Source organism: Lithobates pipiens, unplaced genomic scaffold, assembly GCF_037356315.1.
Source record: "Lithobates pipiens isolate NorthernLeopardFrog02 unplaced genomic scaffold, aLitPip1_a1.2 Scaffold_18, whole genome shotgun sequence".
NCBI lineage: Eukaryota > Metazoa > Chordata > Amphibia > Anura > Ranidae > Lithobates > Lithobates pipiens.
In genome coordinates this window covers 175,875,607-175,901,484 of record NW_027507758.1, presented here as the reverse complement: position 1 = coordinate 175,901,484, position 25,878 = coordinate 175,875,607, and the positions used below count along the sequence as shown (strand labels likewise).

The following is a 25,878-nucleotide window of genomic DNA, read 5'->3' as shown; positions in this document are numbered from 1 at the left end:
GGGCCCTTGCGGAAAGGGGTGTAATCTACGCCCCTTTCCGCAGAGAGCTATCCCGGAAGTGGGTGCAGAATACCTGTACTGTACAGGTATCTGCACCCCCCTCCCCCTGAAAGGTGCCAATTGTGGCGCCGGAGGGGGGGAGGGTTCCGATGAGCGGAGGTCCACTTTAGGGTGGACCTCCGCTTTAATTTCTTTGTTCTGCAAATAAATAAACAGAAAGATACAAAAGTAACATTATGTTACGTTGTAACTTTCTATATTGGCATCTAAGCAGGTGTTATTTATAAACACTGTGTCAGACTGCTTTTTTTGACAGCTGAAGCTACCGACACCTTCTCGGAGTATACAGTGATCCTGGCTTTAATTAATCAAAGCCAATAATTACTGTATCCTGGGGAAGGAGGCAGGGGGTCTCAGAAATAGGGCAGAGAGATTGGATGTGCTACACGTCTTGTGTTGATGAAGTTTCTTTGGGCGTGTGTAGCATGGAACGAGCTAAACTATGCCCAAGCCTATCATTATAATGGCACCCACACGCTCAGCCTGCTGGTCTTCTGCAAGACCTGGATACAGAGTTTGGAGATTTCTTCACTTTTTTTCACTCCCAAAGCACTTTAAAATCTCCAATCTACAGAGCCCAATCTGGGAATGCCACAATCTTGAAAAACTGTTTTCTTCACTCATAATCGATACTCCAGGTTCCCACTGAGGCTGAAATGTATCTTAATTTTTTTGGAGAGGTACGGTTTTAGTCATATAACTTACCTTAGAACTTAGATATATCCTAGGTACTGCTGAATGCTTTCTACAAAATAAATATCTTCAATGAAGCCCTGGCCTCTATGTAGTTCTGAACTTATAAAATACTTGTATCTGGAATTCCATTTTTAGGTATATTGACTGAACTTTCTGGTACACTGTGCTAGATAACATTAGAAATTCACTCAGTGTTTTCACTTGTCTGAAATCGTTTTTTTTTTATTTCAATACGACAGTGTGTATCTCTGCTTTATTTTTATTGAGATATACCGTATTTTTCGGACTATAAGGCGCACTTAAAAGCCCTAAATTTTCTCACAAAATCGACCGTGCGCCTTATAATGCAGTGCGCCTTATATATGACCTGTTGACATCGCTGGAGTTCTTTGGTTAATGCACCCGGAATGATGGCAAGCACCGAATAAGTTTTCTTCACTTGGGCTTTGACAGTATCTGTCAGATGGGCGCGCATGGAGTCACAGACCAATAGGGATGGAGATTCGTGGAAAAAGCCACCCGGTCTCTTACCGTAAACCGACGTACCGTAAACCTCTCTCAGGTTGTTCTACTGCGTGACTGATAGCGATGAGTTTGAAATCCGCTTCGTAAGCAGGTCTCTTAAAAGGAGCCATTTTTGGGGCAGCGGGTAGACCGTAGAAAATGAACGAATGAATGCGCACACCTCCTGACTAAGATGGCCGTAATGCCCAATCCAAGCAGTGCAGCTTCGTGGGATTACCAAAGTTTTGAGTTCAGAGCTTTGTTTCATTAAATGCGCCTTATAATCCAGTGCGCCTTATAGTCCGGTGCGCCTTATATATGGAAATATCCCATTAGCAGGCAGCCATTTGCTAGTGCGCCTTATAATCCGGTGCGCCTTATAGTCCGGAAAATACGGTACTACTGTGAAACTTCTACGTGAAAATCATCATGTCAATATGGTTGTCATAAAGATTTTCATTGCAGACAACTAAACAGTACCGAAGTTCCTTATTCATTTTTGAATGCTATCAAGAAACTCTTGAAATGTCCTTATGTTTTATACAAAAATGCTTGTTGGGAAGAATTCCTTGTCTTTGTGCCCAGTTATTTGGGTACCAATTAACATTCTCTATCTCCTTATAACTGTGGAAATGAGTGAAGGGCTTGATCTGTTATATAGTCTCATGCATCTTTACACATCAGTTGGCAATTCTGTGCTGTCAGCTGTACATTATATGGCTCTATTACCATTTTATTTTTGCAGGGAATGTTTTGTGATAACATAAAAACAGAATTAATGAACTCAGATTACAGTCTTTTCTAAAAGCATAGCTTTCTAAATATTCTTATCTCAGAAACCATTAGTGTCACTTTTTCAGAGCTGATGATAGATGGTCAGCTAATTGAAACATTGTGGTTAAGTGAGATTGGTGAATCTTTTGTATAGCTTGTGCAAAATACTGAGGAAAACAAGCAGAGGACGGTCATATTTAAAAAGTAAATTCAATGTTTTTTACAGTGTTTTAAATCAGGAAGGTTCTGCATTATAGATTGAAAGTACAAATCTGTTTATTGTGTCTTATGCACTAAAATAGAAATAGTTCTGTCTAGTATGAAATCTAAGCTTTGCTTTTAAAGATATAATCTAGGTATTGGATACGTTTACATAGTTACATTAATCTATATTGGCATATGCCATACCTACTGTATGGTATTCCCTGAAAGCTGGGAATCACTGCAATAAGCATCGCTACTGCAATGATCTCCACTAGCGTCCAGGTCCAATGCGAAGCGGCTGCCCTGCAGCTTATTGAACATAGTGGGTTGCCCGCTTAGCATTGGCATCATTCAGAGATCACTTGCATTTTCTTAATGAATGCAAAGCATTCCCTGATTGGATGAGGTGGAGAGGTGGGTTGGTGGCAACAGAATCTTCATCATTTCCAGTCAGAGAATGCTTTGCACTCATTGAGAAGATACAAGGCATTCTCTAAATGGTGCCTGTGCTGAGCAGTCAAACTGTAAGCAGCAGGGCAGATGCTATTCACAGGATCCTGTCTTCCCCTAGTAAAAGCACCTCTCACACTACACTAAAACACTAGCTAGGCACACAGTTAACCCTTTGATCGCCCCTGATGTTAACCCCTTCCCAGCCAGTGCCATTAGTACAGTGACAGTGCATATTTTTATAGGGATATAAGTTGCGTGCTACTATGAGTAATTGAAAATAAAAATAAAGCATCAAATTCCAAACTCCAGTAAATATAGTGAAAATATAGGAATCATAATAAACTCAAAAAGAACAAAAGTTTAATAATTGTATAGAATAGAAAAAACACATATATGTGAGCTGCTCATGCTGCACGCCCCAAAACTTTTATATAATGGAAAGATTCCCTCATGGGGTTTTTTAGCAGTTAAAAAAATGCAAAGGTTATTGATTAAAAAATCTTTATTGTATTAAAAGGCAATTTGTCAATTACATAGAAGTTGTAAAAAACTGAGCTCTGGCATATACATGAAAATGGCAAAACCATCAATCATGATAGAAATACATGTATATAAAAATTTGCATATTACTGCAAAAGTGGTCTTCCACATAAGTATAATAAATGTATAATAGCTGTGAAATAGCTGCAACCACTTAGTAGTGTACTCAAAAACACTGCGTAAACACATACAAAAAAGGAGAGAAATGGGAGTGGTGCGCTTATTCACTATAACATGCCATAAAGTAAAATAAAGAAAAATAAAAATGCAAACAAAAGTCCAACTAAAGCCCAGTGGTAGGAATAAGTTCATATAGAGATGAATATCTCCTAGAAATAACTTGATAGAAGAAAAAAAAACTAAGCATCAATCCAACATCAACTGTTAAATTTATAGATTGGCTGCTCACCTCCAAAAATTACCAAAAGTTCAAACAAGGTTTATCAGATAGCAAATGGGGAATCCTGCTGGTGGATCTGTGAAGACATTCAGGTACCAAACAAAGACAAAATCCTGCATGAAATCTTAGCATCAACACATCCTGCGCTCATCAATGGGTAATTCCATATATAGAGAAAAAGCTTGCTCCAAAGGATAAATGCTTTTTGTGTGAATGGCACTCAAAGGAAACAAAGGACAACCATAGTGCAATATTGGCAGATAAAATAAACTTGTTTAATAAACAAAGCTGCTTACTTCAAGTAAGAACAACAACCGCAGTATAAAATGGGAGTAGTGACACACTCGCCTCCTCACCACGCTTCCGTAATCGGCACCGGAAGTGACGTCACAAGGAGTTCTGGATTCAGAGTCATGGGGAAAACAAAAGAATTGTCAAAGAATCTGCAGGAAAAGGAAGTTGAAGTGTGTAAAACAGGAAAAGAATATAAAAAGATATCCAAGGAATTGAGAATGCCAATCAGCAGTGTTCAAACTCTAATCAATAAGTGGAAAATGAGGGGTTCTGTTGAAACCAAACCACAGCCAGGTAGACAACTAAATTTTCAGCCATAACTACCAGGAAAATTGTTTGGGATGCAAAGAAAAACCCACAGAGCACTTCAGGGGAAATACAGGACTCTCTGAAAACATGTGGTTTGGCTGTTTCAAGATGCACAATAAGGAGGCATGTGAAGAAAGATGGGTTGCACGGTTGTGTCACCAGAAGAAAGCCATTACTGCGCAAATGCCACAAAGTATCCCGCTTACAATACTCCAAACAGCACAGAAACAAGCCTAAAATCTTCTGGCACAGTCATTTAGAGTGATGAAACCAAAATTTAGCTTTTTGGCCACAACCATAAACACTACATTTGGAAAGGAGTCAAGAAGGCCTATGATGAAAGGTACACCATTCCTACTGTGAAACACGGAAGTGGATCACTGATGTTTTAGGGATGTGTGAGCTACAAAGGCACAGGAAATTGGGTCAAAATTGATGGCAAGATGAATGCAGTATGTTATCAAAAAATAATGGAGGAACATTTGCATTCATCAGCCAGGATGGTGCACATTAAGCCACTCTGGTGAGAACTCAAACGTGCAGTTCATGCAATACAGCCCAAGAATTTACAGGAACTGGAGGCTTTTTGCTAAGAGGAATTGGCAGCTTTACCATTTGAGAAGGTAGAGAGCCTCATCCACAAATACCACAAAAGACTTCAAGCGGTCATTGATGTTAAAGAGAGCAATACACAGTATTAAGAACTGGGTTATGTAAACTTTTGATCAGGGTCATTTGGGTAGTTTCTGTTGTGATTATGATTTAAAAAGAGTAAACACAAACCATGAGTGAAAGAAAAGTTTTTGTGTTATCATTCATATTTTCTGAAAAATGGCCAAGAAATCATCAATTCTGACAGGGTATGTAAACTTATGAGCACAACTGTATGTCAGTCTTGAAATACGGGATAGCTAGTTATAACTTGAGCCCCTTTGCATCAATATAATTTTTATGAAGTGTTATGCGCATACACACGACCGTTTTTTCCGTCAGAATAAACTCTGACGGTCTTTCCAATGGAGTTCCTCTGAAACTGACTTGCCTACACATGATCACACCAAAGTCCGTTCGGTTAGAACGCGATGACGTACGACGAGACTAGAAAAAGGAAGTTCAGTAGCCAGTAGCCAATAGCTGCGTTTGTGTCTTTTTTTTTTTCCGTCGGCATAGCATAAAGACAAATGGTTTTCCCGATAGGAATTGATTCCGTCGGAAAGATTTAAAACATTTTCTATTTCTAGTTCCGTCAGAATTTTTGAAAAAAAAGTCAGATGAAGCCCACACACGATTGGAATATCCGATGAAATGATTCTGTCTGACCTTTTCTGAAAAAATGTGCTACAATTTTTTCAGCGCATGCCATCTGCACACCATCACAATGCAGTTAGATAAACCAGGCACACTGGGGACAAGGCATTTTGCCTTGTTATGTGGTGGGATTGCACTGGAATAGTTACCCATAGCAGTCCCACCACATCTTTTGTGATCAATCATACCTTCCCAATACGCTAAAAAGAAATTAGACAAATTTCCCACACTCAATACTAATGTTTGCTTTTGTCAAGCTGACATGTAGTGAGATTTGTAAAATGAATACCTCTAGCAATAGGCAGTATAATCTGAGTGCTGAGGAACGGGAGGCACTCAAGTTGCTTGCCTCCAATTCCTTAATCACAATTAAACCTTCGGAAGCAGGGGAAACATCGTAATTTTGAACAACGAGCATTATGAAGAAATCTGTAATAAAATCTTATACAACAAGCAATGGCACTGCAAAATCTCTTCAACGAAAATTGATAAATTATATTTTACAAATTAGTTGATGAGGCCTACGCTGCCAATATACTTTCCAAATCAGACTAGGACTATGTGAGAACCTCACTACCCCACACTCCAACTTTCTATGACTTGCCCAAATTGTACAAGAACGTGCCCCGGCTGTCAGGAAGGTCAATCATATCTGGCAATGGCTCACTTACAGAAAACCTCAGTCAGTTCATAGACGGTCACTTACATCCACACGTGCTGAATTTACCAAGCTTTGTTAAAGATACCATGCATCTTCTACAGACTATTGATGGCCTCTGCATCCCACCTACATCAATTTTGGTGGCATTGGATGTAGTGGCCTTATATAGCTTTATACCACACAACAAGGGGCTGACGTGCATCAAGCACGTCATCACACAAAACAATCGTTTTGAGAAAAAGAAAAATCAGTTTCTAGCAGATGCTTTGGATTTCATACTTCATCATAACTATTTCACCTTTATTGGTGCACATTTCCTCCAAGTACGAGGTAGTGATGAGGACATCATGTGCCCCGTCCTATGCCAACCTGTACCCTGGGGAATGGGAATGTATGAGCCCATACATAGAAAATTTAATTATATGGTATTGTTATATTGATGATGTCCTGTTCGTGTGGGACAGACCAATGGACACACTAAAGAGCTTTTTGCATGAACTGAACAATAACATATTCAATTTGACTTTTACAATGACTTATGATCACAGTTCCATCACCTTTTTGGATGTCACAATCCATAAGGATCAAGATGGACTGTTAAACAGTTCAATTTACCGTAAACCCACAGCCAATAATTCCATACAGCATGTGAGCAGCTTCCATCCCAAACCGCTCATTTCCTCTATCCCCTATAGTCAATACCTACGGGTTAGAAGAATCTGTTCTAATGACTACGTTTTAAAAAAAGGAAGCTAGGCTGTTAGTGTGAGGATACTTAAACACCTGCCTAAAAAAAAAAACCTTCAAAAGAGCTTGTCAAAAAATGAGACACAAGCTTATTTACAACCCCATGTCTTCTAGAAAAAAGACCAACCCGATATGGACCATTACAAAATTCTCAAATCAGAACAAAACCATAAAACATATTATTGAGAAATACTGGCATGTGCTGAAATTTGATCCGACTACTGGCCCCTTCGCAGTTGTGGCTGGTAAAGTTTTAAGATGGGGGGCCAGACCACGCCCTTCCATTTGACCCCTCCCATTTCACATAAGCCACACCCCTTATATAATCCACCTGCCCCATCCCCTGTAGTACATCATATACCAGGCTGTACATTATACACAGGGCTGTCAGACAGGCACTTACCGAACTGGTGAGTCCGCTTGGGCAGAGGGTGGTCTCCCGTACGTGTCCGACTTACAACCCCTGATAGAGCAGACAGGTGGCTGAGAGTGCGGAGTGGTAAGAGAGCCTGTGGTATGGCTCCAGGAGCAGGAACTTGCAGGAAGCTTCCAGCAGCAGGTGCGTAGGTAGAACACAGGCAAACTGGGTACGGAGCAGGAGCAGAGCAGGCAGGTCCGGGTGCAGGCAGGGTTTGGCAACAGGCGGGCAGCAGAGGTACGGAAGGAGCAGGCAAGAGGGAGGTCAAACAGGCCGAGGTCAGGTGCAGGCAGAGGTCAGAGGTGTCCAAGGAGAGCCGGGTCGTCAGGAGATCTGGAAACAGGAATGCAGGATATGGACAACGGACAGGAACCGAGGAGCTGTTGATCAGGCAGCACCTGAATGGTCTCAGCAGCAGGCCTAAATAGGCCGATTGGCGCCAAGCACCGCGCACGTGCGCGCGCCGACGCACGCGGGCGCGCGCATAGGCGTGCGCGCACCTGCACCCGGGCGCCAGCAGACACACCAGCAGCACCCGAAATGCCCACAACAACATGCACTGGCGCGCGCCGACGCGCACCGGCGCCAGCAGGGGCACGCGAGGGCACACACTGACGTGCACCAGCGCCCACAGGAGCTCGCAACACCACACGCACAGGAACATGCACCCCAGCACGCACCGCAGGACATCGGCGCACAGCAACATGGGCAGCACCGCGACCATCCAGGTAACGACCCTGACAAGGGCTCTGCACATCATATACGAGGCTCTACATTATACACAAGGCTCTGTACATCATATACCAGGCTGTATATTATACACAGGGTTCTGTACATTATATACCAGGCTCTACATTATACACCGGGCTCTGTACCTCATATACCAGGCTCTACATTATACACAGGGCTCTGCACCTCATATACCAGGCTGTACATTATACACCAGCCTCTGCACATCATATACTAGGATCTACATTATACACAGGACTCTGCACATCATATAACAGGCTCTACATTATACACAGGGCTCTAATAAAGCAGATGAATAATGCCTATCTATTGTAAAACCACCTCTGTCAATCGATCTACCAACTGTCTGTTTTTCACATCGGAGGAAGTGAAGAGGGAAGAAGACGACGCAGAAGACCAGGACAACGCTAGAAAAAGAGCTGGAAGAAGGCCGGAGAGCGGGAGAAGAGGCCGGAGAGTGGGAGAAGAGGCCGGAGAGCAGGAGAAGAACCGGACACCAGGAGAAGAGGCCAAAGAGAATGGAGAAGTAGGAAGAGACCCCTGAAGTCGGAAGAAGACCCCCAGAGCTGCCTAATAAATTACTTTAAAAACCTGTCTAGTGTGTTTTTTATTGACACCTTTTTTCCCCTCAGGTGAGATGTACCCCATACTCATTCACATGGGGTGGGGGCCCCCTTATTAACCTCCCTGGCGGTATGATTATTTCTGATTTTAGGTGCTGAAAGCAGTACAATTATTTTGCATGGAAATTTGGCTTTTTATATTGTAGGCCTGCAATTCTTAGGAATAACTCTCTTAAATCTGTTCAAACAAGAGTCTAGTAGACATCCCGGGTATGATAACGTTTATAATATAATAAATAATGATAATAAATAATAATAAAAATTATTCAATAATGTAATCAAATCCAAAAACACAGAAATTTGCTCATTTGCAGAATTGTCGCTGTCATTAGATTGAGTGTTTGATGATGAATTTCCCCACAAATCACTATTGCTCAATTCTGCAAGTGATTCTAATTTATTATCGCTGTTTTCTAGTTGGTCTAAAATCCCTTTTGACATAAAGGGACACTTTTTGGTTGCTATGGACAATCTCCAAATTCCAGGCAGAAAAAAACTGTATTTATAATATAAAAGTGCATGCAGGGCACTGGACAGACCACTAGGGACAAAGGGGATGTGTATTTTTTTTATACAGTACTGTAATCTGTAATCTGTATTTAAAAGAAGCAAAATAATCAAAGTTGCTTATTAGATTTTATTTTCTTAAACTGAAACACACAAACACTAAAATTGTATACCCTGTGCAAGGTGAGAAAAAAGTAAACCTATATATTTATATTGATTTGAAATAATGTTTTGATTATTTACAATACCAAATTATTTTTTATCAGAGAAGTAAGTAGTATTTTCTCCCCCCCCCCCCCCCCCACACAGCTGTTACCTTTTATTCCACTTGACCCTCCCTTCTAGACGGTAACTGCCCCATGTTGTAAAGTGCTGCACAAACTGATGGCGCTATATAAACCCTGTATAATAATAATAATAATAAAGGAGAAGGATTTGAAAAAAATGTCTTCCACTTCTTACAAATTAAAGTTTTAAAATAATTTGGACCATTACATCTTAGTACACATGGTGAAGTTATTTGAAAGTGAAAAATGCTTTTTTTGTATATTTTTTCACATAGATGGCCTTGAAAAATATTCATACTCCTTAAAATTTTCCACATGTTGTCATGTACAACCTAAACTGTAATTTTTATTGGGATTTTATGTGATAGACCAAAACAAAGTGCCACATAATTGTGAAGTGAAAGGAAAATGATAAATGGTTTTCAAAATGTTTTACAAAGAAATATGTGACAAGTGTGGGGAGCATTTGTATGCAGCCACCCCTGAATTAATACTTTCTAGAACCACCTTTCACTGGAATTACAGCTGCAAGTCTTTTTGGGGCTGTCTCTACCAGCTTTGCACATCTAGAGAGTGACATTTTTCCCCATTCTTCTTTGCAAAATAGCCCAAGCTCTGTCAGATTGGAAGGGGAGTATCTGTGAACAACAATTTTCAACAGATTTTGCCACAGATTCTCAACTGGATTTAGATCTGGGCTTTGACTGAGTCATTCTAACACATGAATATGCTTTGATCTAAACCATTCCGAGCTGAATCATTTGAACATCTTACAGAGCACTGTTCAATCCATCATCCGAAAATGGAAAGCGTATAGAACAACTGCAAATCTACCAAGACATGGCCATCCACCCAAACTGACAGGCTGGGCAAGGAGAGCATTAATCAGAGAAGCAGCCAAGAGGCCCATGGTAAGTCTTGAGGAGCTGGAGGGGATGATAAGGGACTATATACAAGGTTTTAGAAATGACAACGGTATCATTAGCAGTAATCAGCATGGATTCATGAAGAATCGTTCTTGTCGAACCAATCTATTAACCTTCTATGAGGAGATGAGTTGCCATCTAGATAAAGGAAGGCCCGTGGACGTGGTGTATCTGGATTTTGCAAAAGCATTTGACACTTTTCCCCCAAAACGTTTACTGTACAAAATAAGGTCCGTTGGCATGGACCATAGGGTGAGTACATGGATTGAAACTGGCTATAAGGGCGAGTTCAGAGGGTGGTGATAAATGGGGAGTACTCAGAATTGTCAGGGGTGGGTAGCGAGGTCCCCCAGGGTTCTGTGGTGGGACCAATCCTATTTAATTTGTCCATAAACTACCTGAAGGAAGAGGTAAACATTTCAATCTCTGTATTTGCGGACGATACTAAGCTAAGCAGGGCAATAACTTCTCTGCAGGATGTGGAAACCTTGCAAAAAGATCTGAACAAAGTAATGGTGTGTGGCAACTACATGGAAAATGAGGGTCAATGTAGAAAAATGTAAAATAATGCATTTGGGTGGCAAAAATATTAATGCAATCTATACACTGGGGGGAATCTAGGATGGAAAAGGACCTGGGGGTCCTAGTAGATGATAGGTTCAACAATGACATGCAATGCCAAGCTGCCGTTAACAAAGCAGAATAATGGTATGCATTAAAAGGGGGATCATCTCCAGAGATAAAACAATAATTCTCCCGCTCTACAAGACTCTGGTCCGGCCGCATCTAGAGTATGCTGTCCAGTTCTGGGCACCAGTCCTCAGGAAGGATGTACTGGAAATGGAGCAAGTATAAAGAAGGGAAACAAAGCTAATAAAGTGTCTGGAGGATATTAGTTATGAGGAAAGGTTGCTTTTTAGCAGAAGGGAGTTTAACCAGACTCGTGGCCACTCATTAAAATTAGAAGAAAAGAGGTTTAACCTTAAATGACATAGAGGGTTCTTTACTGTAATGCCCTGTTTGATTTTCCAACGGAAAAGGTCCGATTCGATTATGTTGTCGGAAAATCTGATCCTGTGTGGGCTCTATCGGACTTTTTCCGTCAGAAATCCTGGTGGAAAAAGTTTGAGAGCTGGATCTCAAATTTTCCGATAACAAAATCCGATCTGACTTTTTCCGATCGCTTGTACAGAATTCCAACGGAAGTGCCATGCATGCTCAGATTAAATTACGAGACCAAAGCTATTGGCTACTGGCCTCTACGTAGTCCCGTTGTACGCAAAGAACGTCACCTCGTTCTGAACAATTGGATTTTCCGACAACTTTGTCTGACCGTGTGTATGCAAGACAAGTTTGGCACAAAATCCGTCTGTTGGACTTTGTTGTCGGAATGTTCGACCATGTGTACAAGGCATTAGAGCGGCAAGGATGTGGAATTCCCTTCCACAGGTGATGGTCTCGGTGGGGAGCATCGATAGTTTCAAGAAACTATTAGATAGGCACCTGAATGACTGCAACATGCAGGGATATACAATGTAATACTGATATATAATCACACACATGAGTTGGACTTGATGAAGTTGTGTCTTTTTTCAACCTCACCTACTGTGTAACTATGTAACTATTCCATTGTAGCTCTGGCTGTATATTAAGGCTCCATGCACACTGAAGCTCAAAAAAGCTTTTTCTAGACGCCAGATTGCTGGCAGAAAACGCTGGTTGAAAAACCTGCTTTTAACAGCGTTTTATACTAGCGTTTATAAGGTTTTTACAGCATTAGCGTTAATGGGCGTTTTTATAAAAATACACAGAGGACACTCCAAAAATCCCACAATGCATTGAAAAATAGAATGCCGAACACTAATTAACGCATGTTTATAAGCGTTTAATAGCGTTTATCAGTGTTTATCAGCGTTTGCCATTTTTTGGCGGTGAAAAACGGCACTTTGAACGCAAATTTCTGGCGTTCAGAAAAAAGCCCATAAACTCCACTGCTCATTAAAGCTAAAAAACGTCCATGTGTGCATGGACACACAGGCTAACATAGAGTGGAGTTTATGGGCTTTTAAAAAAAATGCCCAAACTCCAATAAACTGCAGTTCATGAGCTGCAGTATGCATGGAGCCTCAGGGTCGTTGTCCTGCTGGAAGGTGAACCTCCGCCCCAGTCTCAAGTCTTTTGCAGACTCTAACAAGTTTTCTTCTAAGATTTCCCTGTATTTGGCTCCATCCATCTTCCCATCAACTCTGACCAGCTTCCCTGTCCCTGCTGAAGAAAAGCATCCCCACAACATGATGCTGCCATCACCATGTTTCATGGTGGGGATGGTGTGTTCAGGGTGATGTGCAGTGTTAGTTTTCTGCCACATATAGCTTTTTGCTTTTAGGCCAAAAAGTTTAATTTTGGTCTCATCTGACCAGAGCACCTTCTTTCACATGTTTTCTGTGTCCCCCGCATTGTTTCTCGCAAACTGCAAATGGAACTTCTTATTGCTTTCTTTCAACAATGGCTTTCTTCTTGCCACCCTTCCATAAATGCCAGATTACAGGAGTGCACGACTAATAGTTGTCCTGTGGACAGATTCTCCCACCTGAGCTGTTGATCTCTGCAGCTCCTCCAGAGTTACCCTGGGCCTCTTGGCTGCTTCTCTGATTAATGTTCTCCTTGCCCGGCCTGTCAGTTTAGGTGGACGGCCATGTCTTGGTAGGTTTGTAGTTGTGCCATACTCTTTCCATTTTCGGATGATGGATTGAACAGTGCTCTGTTAGATGTTCAAAGCTTAGGAATTTTTTTATAACCTAACTCTGCTTTAAACTTCTCCACAACTTTATCCCTGACTTGTCTGGTGTGTTTCTTGACCTTCATGAAGCAGTCATCACCGATCAGGTCTGTGGAAGTTACAACACACACAGTAACAGATGGATACAGGGGTTGGGGCAGGGACACTTACTGTGTGCTCTATTGGCCATGGGTGAGATCTACAGGACTTCCACACACAACAATCCCATCCCATCCCATCCCACCCCACCTCATCCCATCCCATCCCATCCCATCCCATCCCACCTCATCCCACCCCACCCCATCCCATCTCATCCCACCTCACCCCATGCCACCTCCTCCCACCCCACTCCACCTCATCCCATCTCATCCCACCCCACCACATCCCATTCCACCCAACCCTACCCCACCTCATCCCATCGCATCCCACCTCATCTGATGTGGTGGATGCCATTCGATGTGCTGGGGGTGATGCAATGTGCTGGGGGAGATGTGATTACTATGTGCTGGGGAGATGCGATTCGATGTGCTGGGGCAATGCGATGCGATGTGCTGGGGCGATGTCATTTAATGCGATGTGCTGGGGGTGATACAATTCGATGTGTTGATGCGATTCGATGTGTTCGGAGTGTGTTGCGGTGATGCAATGTGCTTTGGACGATGCAATTCGATGTGCTGGGGGCGATTTGATGTGCTTGGGGTGATGCAATGTGCTGGAGGAGATGCGATTCGATGTGCTGGGGAGATGTGATTCGATGTGCTGGGGGAGAAGTAATTCGATGTGCTAGGGGCAATGCGATGCGCTGGGGTGATGCGATTTGATGCAATTTGCTGGGACGGTCGATGTGCTAGGGCGATGCGATTCGATGTGCTGGGGCGATGCGATTCAATGTGCTGATGCGTTTCGATGTGTTAGGGGAGATGCAATGTGCTTTGGGCAATGCAATTCGATGTGCTGGGGTGACTTGATGTACTGGGGTGATGCAATGTGCTGGGGGAGATGCGATTGGATGTGCTGGGGGAGAAGCGATTCGATGTGCTAGGGGCAATGCGATGTGCTGGGGCGATGTGATTCCATGCAATGTGCTGGGGCAATGCGGTGTGATGTGCTGGGGGGCGATGGGATTTGATGTGCTGGGGCGATAAAATTTGATGTGCTGATGTGATTTGATGTGTTGGGGTTGATGCAATGTGCTGGGGGCAATACGATTTGATGTGCTTATGCAATTCGATGTGTTGTGGTGATGCAATGTGCTTTGGGCAATGCGATTCAATGTGCTGGGGGAGATGCGATTTGAAGTGCTAGGGGAGATGCCATTTGGCGGGGCGATGCAATATGCTGGGGAGATGCAATTCGATGTGCTGGGAGGAGATGCGATTCAATGTGCTGGGGGCGATGCGATGTGCTGGGGGCGATGCGATTCACTGCAAAGTGCAGGGGGCGATACGATTCGATGCGATGTGCTGGGGGCGATGCGATTCGATGTGCTGGGGTGATGTGATTCAATGTGTTGGGGGTGATTTTTCCTTCGGGTGCATTTTGGTAAACACCAGGTGGGCTGTTATGTGCCTTTTACTGAAGCTTCCGTCTGGCAAATCTACCATACAGGACTGATTGGTGGCGTGCTGCAGAGATGGTTGTTCTAAAAGGTTCTCCTCTCTCCACAGAGAAATGTTGGAGCTCCGTCAAAGCCACCTTCACATGTACATTTTTTTAACACCTACATACCTATGATAAGTACTAAATAATAATTATAAGTACTAAAGTACAGCGCTCTAAGATGAATGGTGAGTGTTGCCAGATTGTGCTAACAGTGGGAGGAGCACCATTAAATAAAACAGCTTAACAGACATGTACAACCCTCAGCACAAGCGTTTATAAAAAAAAAAAAATCTCTTTCAATAACCATGTCTTTCAGCCTAATTTATGGAAAGTATTCGTAAAATACTCATTGCCTTCTTAGCAACCAGGCAGAAAGGCAATGAAAACTTAGTGAACTTTACACCAGGATTCCCCGGTTCACATCAGAGTTTAGTTTGCATAAGGGTCCTTATCAAAGTCCGCCCTTACGTGAGAGTTCCCATCAGACCCCCCCTTATATCAAGATCTCCACCAGAGTTTCCCCCTACATCACAGTCTCCATTACAGTTCCCTTTACATTAGAGTCCCCATCAGAGTCCCCTTTACATCAGAGTCCTCAGAGTTTGCCTTTTCATCAGGGTCCCCATCAGATTCCCTCTTACATAAAAGTCTCTATCAGAGTCTGTCCTCACCCTGCAGCATGGCTGTGGCAGCAGGGTGGAAGCAAAGATGCGGGGAAGGTTTGGACTGAGTGTCAGAGAACCACTGGCGGCTGGTGAAGTTTTAGGATTGGGGGGCCCGCCCTTCCTTTTTGACCCCTCCCACTTGGTGAAAATGGGCGTGGTTTCAGCAAAATAGTGGGCGTGACTCTAAGGTGGTGTGGTTAGCGTCTGAGATGAACAAGGGATGGAGGGAGAGAGAGGGAGAGAGGGAGGGACAGCAGGCCCAGATCCTACACAACAATAGAACATGTGTTTTCTAGAAAGTTTAACAATCAGCAGATAAAGATACTCCAAACACCTGGTGTTAGCACTTCAATCATCCCGGCACCATGGTTGTTATGGTGTCAGGATGATTGAAGCACATTATTTCTATTATTACTTTGTAATATAAAATGAAATCATTCAACTCACCATAATGCATAATCAGTGGGAGCCCTGAGCGTGTCACTTGCCACGTCGCCTGCCACCAGATGCCATCAGGTGTCCCCAGGGGAGCCTGTCCTTACATCAGGTGCTCCCAGCAGAGTCCACCCTTACATCAGGTGCCTCCAGCGGAGTCCCTCCTTACATCAGGTGCCCCTAGCGGAGCCCTTCCTTACATCTGTGTCTCCAGCAGGGTCCTCCTCATATCTGTGTCCCCAGCGGAGCAACAGGATCCTCCTCACATCTGTCCTCCTTCAAGCTGCATCTGTGACTCTCCATGGCTAGTTACTGGCTTTCTCTGTGTGTTCAGTGGAGAGGGGAGGGGCCTCCCCTCTCCACTGAACACAAGGGGATTAGTCCCCATCGATGGCCATCTTTTTGTAGCCTGCCGGAAATGACTTTGTTCTCACACTGAGAACAAAGCACCCGCCTGTGCACCAGGCAGATGCTGCTTAGCGCAATTGTTTATGCCACAAAGCAGCTCCAAACCCCGCCAATGAAGCGACACGTCTGCAATCTCGTGATTGACGCGGCGCTTCCCCTAGTGCACTGTGCTGCCGCCCGAATACAGTGCACTTAGTTAAAGGACATTTTTTTTACTATTTTTTTTTCTTAAAGGGGCCGTTTAAAAAAGTATGTGTATATATATATATATATATATATATATATATATATATATATATATATATTTTTTTTTTTATTAATTTAATACAGAAGGGGGGGTGGTTGGCCGCCACTGCCCCTTCATAAAAGACAATCCCTCATTCACCTTTAAACAAGCTAAATCAATAAGGGACTAACTAGTCACGAGTGTACAAGTGTATATGTGGGAGAGGTAAAAAGAGACCCCTGTAAATGCCCAGGTACATTTAGGTGCGGGGGTTGCAGATATTGTCAGTTTATGAATAGTGCCAAAAATATAAAATTACCCAATGGCGAAAAATACCTACCAACTCACTATGCCAATTGTCGAACTCTGAGTGTAGAATATCTTATGTTATGTGACTGTGCATGTTTTTATGTGGGCAAGACTATTTTGGAATTTTGGAAGTGAGCGTACCGACACATAGGGGGTTATTTACTAAAGGAAAATCTACTTTACACTGCAAGTGCACTGAAAATGCATTTGGAAGTAAAGTCACTGTATATCTGAGGGAGATATGCAAGGAAAATAAAAAGCAGCATTTTAGCTTGCACATAATTGGATGATAAAGTCAGCAGAGTTTCCACTCAGTTCAGATCTACCCCTTAGATTTAGGGCGACTGCACTTTCAAGTGGGCTTTCAATGCACTTGCAGTGCAAAGTGGATTTGCCTTTCGTAAATAACCCCCTAAAGCCCCGTACACGCTATCAGATTGTCTGCTGAGTTTTTCCTTCAGATTTACCAAAACCATATAATATGAGGTCAAACCTTAGGAGTTTCAATGTGTATGCAATCAGGCAGGCCCTTCTACTACATGGTTTTGGTAAATCTGAAGGAAAAACTCAGCAGACAATCTGATAGTGTGTACGGGGCTATAGTGTCCATGAAATCCTGTAATCTATCCGGGTATGTGAGGGGCAACTGGAACAAGATCCTCCTGCAACATGAGCAGAGATGTATCTTTCGCCTCAATGCAACCAGATCCCCTGGTTTAAACAAGTCCATTTCATTCAGACCCTTCCTGGAGGGATTTGCGTCAGGTGGATCAGAATGGGATCCAAATTATGCAAATTTGATTATATAATGGTTTTCTGTGTTTCGGTGCGCCTGCCCCATTTTGGCATATAACAGGTTGCCACCATACCAAGCTCCAAGTATTTATGACATGTATAAATCCCACTGGCCTTGCTGTAAATCCATTTTTTCACGCATGTTCAATTATATGCATTATTTGTCTTTCTGTTTAATTTCTGCTCATCAGGATGGATCTCCACTGCCCCAATGGATCCTGAAACCAATGAGCTTCAAGGTTTTAATACCAAGGCTTAATTGAACAAGCTGGGGTTAGAAGCTCATTGGTTTCTATGCAGAAGTGATCCTGATTTTGCACTTTCCAGCTTTAGTAAATAAACCCCATTATGTACTTAAAAGTGGGGTATGCCTGTATTAGATATATTTTATCTTTGGCAAATGTAGTCACCATAGAAATTATCTTGTGGAGTAGTTTAGATGAGGCTGGAGGAGGAAGATACAGACCAACCAGCACCATCTCAAGACTGTCTATTACAGCATGTATTATAATTTACCGTCGATCTGGGTCCAACTCTAGTGTAAGTGTAACAGCTGAAAGGGAAGTGACTTCTGTACTAATAAGCTTACCCCTCTGGCAAAATTAGAGTAACTAGAGTGGTAGTGGAAACCCACCCAGGGCTTTTTACGGCTGTGTGTCTTACTGCCCACCAAGTGAGTTTCCTGAAGAATACACTGCTAAGGACTGTGATGCTTCAGGAAGTGAAAAACCAGAGACCTCTTGACAAGGGAGTTCAGCCCTCTCATAATCCAATACACGACAGTAAGTAAGATCAGACATGGAGAAAAGGGAAAACAAGAGTAGTACCGGGGAACAAATTCCAGAACCCAAAAGGATCGGCAGCATACATTCTGACGGCATACCATTATCATGTGTGTCATGGTACATCATGCAGCTTCAGTAGAGACAAAGAATTTAACAAGTGGTCATTGGTAACAGTACCAGTGAAAATAGGGCACAGGGTCTCGATCAATCTGACTTTTGTTTTTACTTAGCCCATAGTTGGGCTTTAACCGTTTCCCGACTGTCTCACGCCGATATACGTTGGCAGAAGGGCACGTACAGGCAAAATCACGTACCTTGTGCGTTGCCCTTTCAGAGGGCGGGAAGCTCCGTGAGTCAAGTGGCGGGTCCCGTGAACTCGATCTCCGCAGGGATACCAGCGATCGCCTCACGGAGAGGAAAAACTGAGAGATGCTGATGTAAACAGCATCTTCTCATTCTGCCTAGCAACAAATGACACTGATCTCTGCTCCATGTGATTGGAGCAGAGATCAGTCATCTGTAAAACATAGCCACGCCCACCACAGTTAGCAACACGCCCATAGGACACACTTAACACCTACACTGCCACCTAGTGGTTAACCCCTTCACTGCCAGTGTCATTTACACAGGAATCAGTGTATTTGTATAGCACTGATTGCTGTATAAATGACAATGGTCCCAAAAATGCAGTCATGATAAAAATCGCTGATCGCCGCCATTTAAAAAAAATTAAATATTAATAAAAATGCAATAACACTATCCCCTATTTTGTAAACGCTATAACTTTTGCGAAAACCAATCAATAATCGCTTATTGCGATTTTTTTTTACCAAAAATATGTAGAAGAATATGTATCGGCCTAAACTAAGGAAAAAATTTGTTTTTTTAATATATCTTTGGGGGGATATTTATTATAGCAAAAAGTAAAAAATAATGTGTTTTTTTTTTTTTTAATTGTTGCTCTTTTTTTGTTTACAGTGCAAAAAATAAAAACCGCAGGGGTGATCAAATACCACCAAAAGAAAGCTCTATTTGTGGGGAAAAAAGGACTTTGGGTACAATGTTGCACGACCGTGCAATTGTCAGTTAAAGCGACGCAGTGCTGAATTGCAAAAAGTGCTCTGGTCAGAGAGGAAATTCTTCCAGGGCTGAAGTGGTTAAAACCATTTTGCATTTGCTTCTACTCTTCATATGTCTTTATACTCTGTACTGTTCTATAAGTGGAGCAATACTGCAATGGAAAATTCCTTGCCGACTGGCCAAGGTGGTGAAGAATACATATTCAGAGATAAGGAAAGAATACACTTCATAAACATATCAAGTAAGCTTAATACACATTGGGGGTTATTTACGAAAGGCAAATCCATTTTGCACTACAAGTGCAAAGTGCACTTAAAAATTGCACTGAAAGTGCACTTTGAAGTACAGTCACTGTAAATCTAAGGGGAAGATCTGAAATGCGGGGAAGCTCTGCTGATTTTATCATACAATCATGTGCAAGCTAAAATGCTGTTTTTTATTTTCCTTACATGTCCCCCTCGGATCTACAGTGACTGCACTTCCAAGTGCACTTTCAGTGCAATTTCAAGTGCACTTTGTGCCTTTCATAAACAACCCCCATTGAGTCCTCCTTTATTTATTAATTTTTTAGCTTTGAATTGAATAAGTACTGGAATCTGTGCTGGTTACAATTAATCATAGCAGATATGCATGTTGCCATTTGAACCAAAACCGTTTGAGTGTGACAGTGATTGATGTGCAGTATTTTTTAAGTGATGAGAAGTCCTGCTTACTGTGAGTGGATATACTGGAGTGTTTTATTTTTGGATTTGAGATTATCAGATACCTGTTGACACTGCGATTGGATTCCACAGGTTGTAATGACAATGGGGGTTATTTACTAAAGAAAAATCCTATTTGCACTGCAAGTGCACTTGGAAGTAAAGTCGCTGTAGATCCGAGGGGGATACGCAAGGAAAATAAAAAAACAGCATTTTATCTTGCACATGATTGGATGATAAAATCAGCAGAGCTTCCCCTCATTTCAGATCTATTAGTATTCTTAGATTTAGAGCGACTGCACTTCCAAATGCACTTGCAGTACAAAGTGGATTTGCCTTTGGTAAATAACCCCCAATATCTGTTTGCTTGTAATAGCGTTAAGGCTTCCTTATACCTGTAAAGATTGTAAATGGTTTTGTCCATTGGGTGGATTATCTTTTTAGGAGTTTTATGTGAAAGATGATAAAGCTATTTGTGTTGTCCTACATATTAGTTAGGCCTGTTGTTATGGTTTAATTACCATATACTTAAAATAGAGTTTTTTCATATATAGTAATATTAAAGATTGGTGGTAATCCACTGCAAGTATCTTCATTTGTTTAGTATTAAAAGTTAACGCTGAACTATGGGATAAGCAGATATTATCTAAATACAAGAGTCATGTGTATTCTTACTTGAGTCTTAAGCCTCGTACACACGATCCGATTGTTGGCCAACCGAGCGTCTGATTTTTGTCCAAAGGGCATGTGCCAGGAACTTGTCTTGCATACTAATGGTACACAATTGTTGGCCAACAAACATGAACGTAGTGATGTACTACGAGGAGTTTCAGCTCTTAAGGGCCACCCTTAGGGCCCCTTCTGCTAATTTCCTGTTTGGTGAGCATTGATTCTGAGCGTGTTTGTACTTTCGACTTTTGTGTGACGGACTTGTGTACTGACGATACAAAAATCAGACAACAGACCTTTGTCTGCCGAAAATTTACTAGCCTGCCATCCAACATTTGTTGGCCAAAAGTTGGACAATTGTCTGAAAGAGCGTACTAACGATCTTTTTTCAGGACAACAGTCTGTCAACAGACAATCCCCTGCCAACAGTCGGATCGCGTGTATGATGCTTTAGTGTGCTTTATGTATTTTTTTCCAGATCTGTACAATAATCCAGTGTGAAACCTTGCTTCTGTGCAGTAATAGGACAATTTTTCCTCTTACGGGACTTTGGAAGGCAGGAGTCTTCAAAATTTATCAAAAAATTGTTTTATTAGAGTTAAAACATGAAGGCAATAAAAAAATTTGGATGCAACATTAATGATTGGGGGCATACAGAAAAATACACAGAAATGTGTACAAACACAATGGGAAATGAAATGTACTCGGCGCACGGAGGCCATGGTGTCATTCCTTTGTGATTTCACTTCCATGGCCGCCCTGTCTCCGGTACACACACAGCCGGTGGTTTTGTTTTCCTCCGTTGCCGTGGTGACTGGCACGCCGCGTGTCACTGACGCGGATGCCGGTCACCTCCCTCCTTTGGCCATGCCCTTCAATCGAGCGGATGATGTTACAAAGCGGCTATTTCTTGCGGCATCGTTTGTCTGGGAGGGTGTGGGCAAGCTTGCGTGCCGGAGACTCGGAGGGCGGCCCCTCCCACCTCACCCTAGCTGCCAAACCCCCTTGATCAGCTGTAACTGATGTGTTCGTCAGTTAGTCTATATAACAGCAGCAATTGCACTTTCAGTCTCATGCTATTGCAGGCATCAGACTGATCGTGCTGCTGCATACTTTCTTACAGGTAAATATAGATATATTGGTATTTAAATCCAGGGACAATATGAGTGCTTTGTAAACTGATGGTGGTTTTGAAGGCTTTCACTTTGCCTACCCCACTAATTGTGGAAATGTGCTCTCATTGCGGGCTCATTTCCACTGTCTGTTTTCTTAGCAGGGTCTGACTGTTTATTATGCCTTACTAGACAGTATTTATGTCTTTGCATTTCCAGACATCCCTGGCTATGGTGCATTTTTCTGTTAGGCCTTAATTGTTTCCCTGTGGGGACTAATCCTTTTATCGTCCCCGTGTTTACAATCGCTGGGTGGATAGCCATTTGCCGGTCACTCCCTGTATGATGCACTTGAGCAGGTATGCTATTGGGTGAAAATACCTATTTTTAGTATCTACTAATAGCCCCCTTTTTTGAGCTTAGGCTTGCATTAATAGCATATACTAATGAGTTACATCAGTTACCTTACAATCTCAATTGTTTTGTGTTAGATCATAGGATCATTCCAGGCACACTTTTTGGGTGTAACATATGTGGTCGGAACACACCCTTTGTGCCTAGCTTGATTTCCGAATTCCCGGTACTCCCCGACATCTTGCACCGGCTTACGGATCTGATCCCTGGAGGAGAAACCTTCCCCCTATTTCCAGTTTTTGTTCACATTGGATGCTTTTGGATGGTGACCTACAATATTATACGGTTAGAACAATTACAGAATGTGGCAATTGGATGTTGCTTGATACTTTATATATTGAACTATAGTCACTAATAGTCACTAATTGTGATTATTTTATTTGTTTATGTTATATTTTTGCAATATCTACAGATGAGAATACACTACACTATCAGCCCCTGAAGAAGAGGTTCTACTCTCTAATAACCTCGAAACGCGTTGTTATTATTCTGGCCTCAGCTTACTGCTTAGGACTCATCAGTGTGGTGTTGCTATCATTCCTCATTGTGTTTTCTGTGTGTTTTTTCTGTATGCCACCAATCATTAATGTTGCATCCATATGTTTTTATTGCCTTCATGTTTTAACTTTTTCTAATAAAACTATTTTTTGATATCATTTTGAAGACTCCTGCCTCCCAAAGTCCCATAAGAGGAAAATTTGTCCTATTACACAGTTTATTAGGGATGTGGGCAGGTGGTCTTCTTCCACGTAGTTTTTGGTACTACCAGTATTTATTGCTTCTGTGCAGGAGCTTCAAGTAATAAAGATCAGTCACTACTGCTCTCTCCCCTTGTGCAGGGTGACTGGTCTTGTCTCTGCCTCCTCCTGTAGTTTTTTGCAGGCAACCTGTAGTGGGTGGAGCCTTCTGGGTGCCTCCCAGAGCTCTGCTCTCTGCACAGGTGACTGCTACTTTTACAAGGTAATATCAGAGTTTCCAAAGGCATTTACTATATTTAAATAAATGCGATTGTGCCTGGAGTTAAGCTTTAAGCAGTACTCGTCTAATATATTACAGTGTTTCTTACTTTAACAAAGAAATACATTGTACTTAGAAGTAGATTACTTCTGTTTCAGGTAAGTAAGTCAATTAATCCAAAATTAATATATTTTCCTTTAAGACTGCAGTAATTATTTGCCACTGCTTATTGAAATATTTAAATTTGTTCTCCTTTATGTGTTCTTTATACTTAGGTAATGGACCTCACCATGACCGATGTTGTACTTATGATGAGAGCAATATAGTTGATGGCGCTTATTGCTATCCAATAGGGCACTGGATTGAAACTACTGGCCATACAGATGAAATGAAGCACACTACACATTTCTATTTTCACATCGCTGACAATCAAGCAATGCACTTTTCCAGGTACTAGAAATTCAAAGACCAGTATGAGTAGGGCAACAAATTAGAATGGACACTATTTTTGGCTAATTTAAGTTAACTTTATTATTTTATTTTTTTTAAGAGAAACAAAGTAAACATTTTGAATTATCATTGTTCTATTTACCAGAAAACTATTTTTGGTGAGATTTGCACATTTTTATTTACTTGCTGTGCCATATTTATATATATTTTTATTTGAAAGAAAAGAGCAGTAAAGCACAGTCACTGTGTGGGGTTATTAAGCAGGAAGCAGATCCTGCATATGTAATGAGCAAATATATACATTCAAATCAATATATATATTTATTATAACTGTAATATGTTTTAGGCACTTGTGAAAAATGCTGTAAAGTAAGGATGCTTTCAAAAAGCATTGAATTAAAAGTTTTGATTTATTAACAACCTACAAATTGCAGAAACAGAAAACAAAGTATAATAATAATATATAATAATAATAATATAATAATAATAATCTAATTAATATTTGGTGTGGCCATCCTTTGCCTTTAAAACAGCGTCCGTTCTCCTAGGTACACATGAGCACAGTTAAGGATTTTGTAGGCATATAGTCCAATGCATGATCAAACAATTATATCAGATCAACAGGTTAACATGTAGGTTAGAATACAATCATAAATCAAACAGAATCAGCTGTGTAGGAGGAATTAACTAAGACAGGCCAGAGATGATGTGATTTTCTTTCCTGCAATCACAGATAGCAGGAAAGAAATTTGCTAGTTTCCCCCATCAACACAGTCAGTGCCCGAGAGGCTATTGTGTTCTCCCAGTGGGGAAGAACACAGTGATTAATGCTAGCGGCTATAGCTGCTGGCAATAATCACATGTAAAAATCTGCCATGCTGGCTGTACCCAAGTTGATCAATGGAACAATTTCTTCTATGTGAGTGTCACATGGACTCCTCTAAACATCGCCATCATTATTTTCTAGCACTGCCTTAACCCTCTTGGGCATGGAATTCACCAGAGCTTCACATGTTGCCACTGGAATCCTCTTCCACTCCTTCATGACAACATCACGAAGCTGGTGGACGTTAGAGACATTGCGCTCCTCCACCTTCCCTTTGAGGATGTCCCACAGATGCTTAACAGGGTTTAGGCCTGGAGACATGCTTGTCCAGTCCAGCACCTTTACCCTCAGATTCTTTAGCAAGGCAGTGGTCATCTTGGAGGTGTGTTTGGGCTCGTTATCATGTTGGAATACTGCCCTGTGGCCCAGTCTTCAAAGGGAGGGGATCATGCTCTGTTTCAGTATGTCACAGTACATGTTAGTATTCATGGTTCCCTCAATGAACTGTAGTTCCCCAGTGCTGGAAGCACTTATGTAGCCCCAGACCATGACACTCCCACCACCATGTTTGACTGTAGATAAGATACACTTGTCTTTGTACTCCGCACCTGTTTGCCGCCACAATGCTTGACACTATCTGAACCAAATAAGTTTATATTGGTCTCATCAGACCACAAGACATTGTTCCAGTAATCCATGTCCTTAGTCTGCTTGTCTTCAGCAAACTGTTTGTGGGCTTTCTTGTGCATCATCTTTAGAAGAGTCTTCCTTCTGGGATGACAGCTATGCAGACCAATTTGATTTACTGTGTGGCATATGGTCTGAGCACTGACAAGCTGACCCCCCACCACTTCAACCTTTGCAGCAATGCTGGCAGCACTCATACGCCTAACACCAAATTTAACACACCTGTTCCCCATTCACACCTGAGACCTTGTAACACTAATGAGTCACATGACATCGGGGAGGGAAAATGGCTAATTGGGCCCAATTTGGACATTTTCACTTAGGGGTGTACTTACATTTGTTGCCAGCAGTTTAGACATTAATGGCTGTTTGTTGAGTTATTTTGAGGGGACAGCAAATTTACACTGTTATTATACAAGCTGTACACTCACTACTTCATATATATATATATATATATATATATATATATATATATATATATATATATATATATATATATATATATATATATTTGTGT

At 41.8% G+C, this 25,878-nt stretch overlaps 1 protein-coding gene across 1 annotated transcript in view; it reads left to right on the top strand.

Moving 5' to 3' along the window:
- Positions 1-25,878, top strand: part of EPM2A (EPM2A glucan phosphatase, laforin) — a 197,669-nt gene that overhangs the window by 97,900 nt on the left and 73,891 nt on the right. Inside the window, exon 3 of the mRNA XM_077486416.1 lies at positions 23,674-23,848. Within this exon, the coding sequence (XP_077342542.1) occupies positions 23,674-23,848 (175 nt within the window). The remainder of the gene's footprint in view (positions 1-23,673; positions 23,849-25,878) is intronic.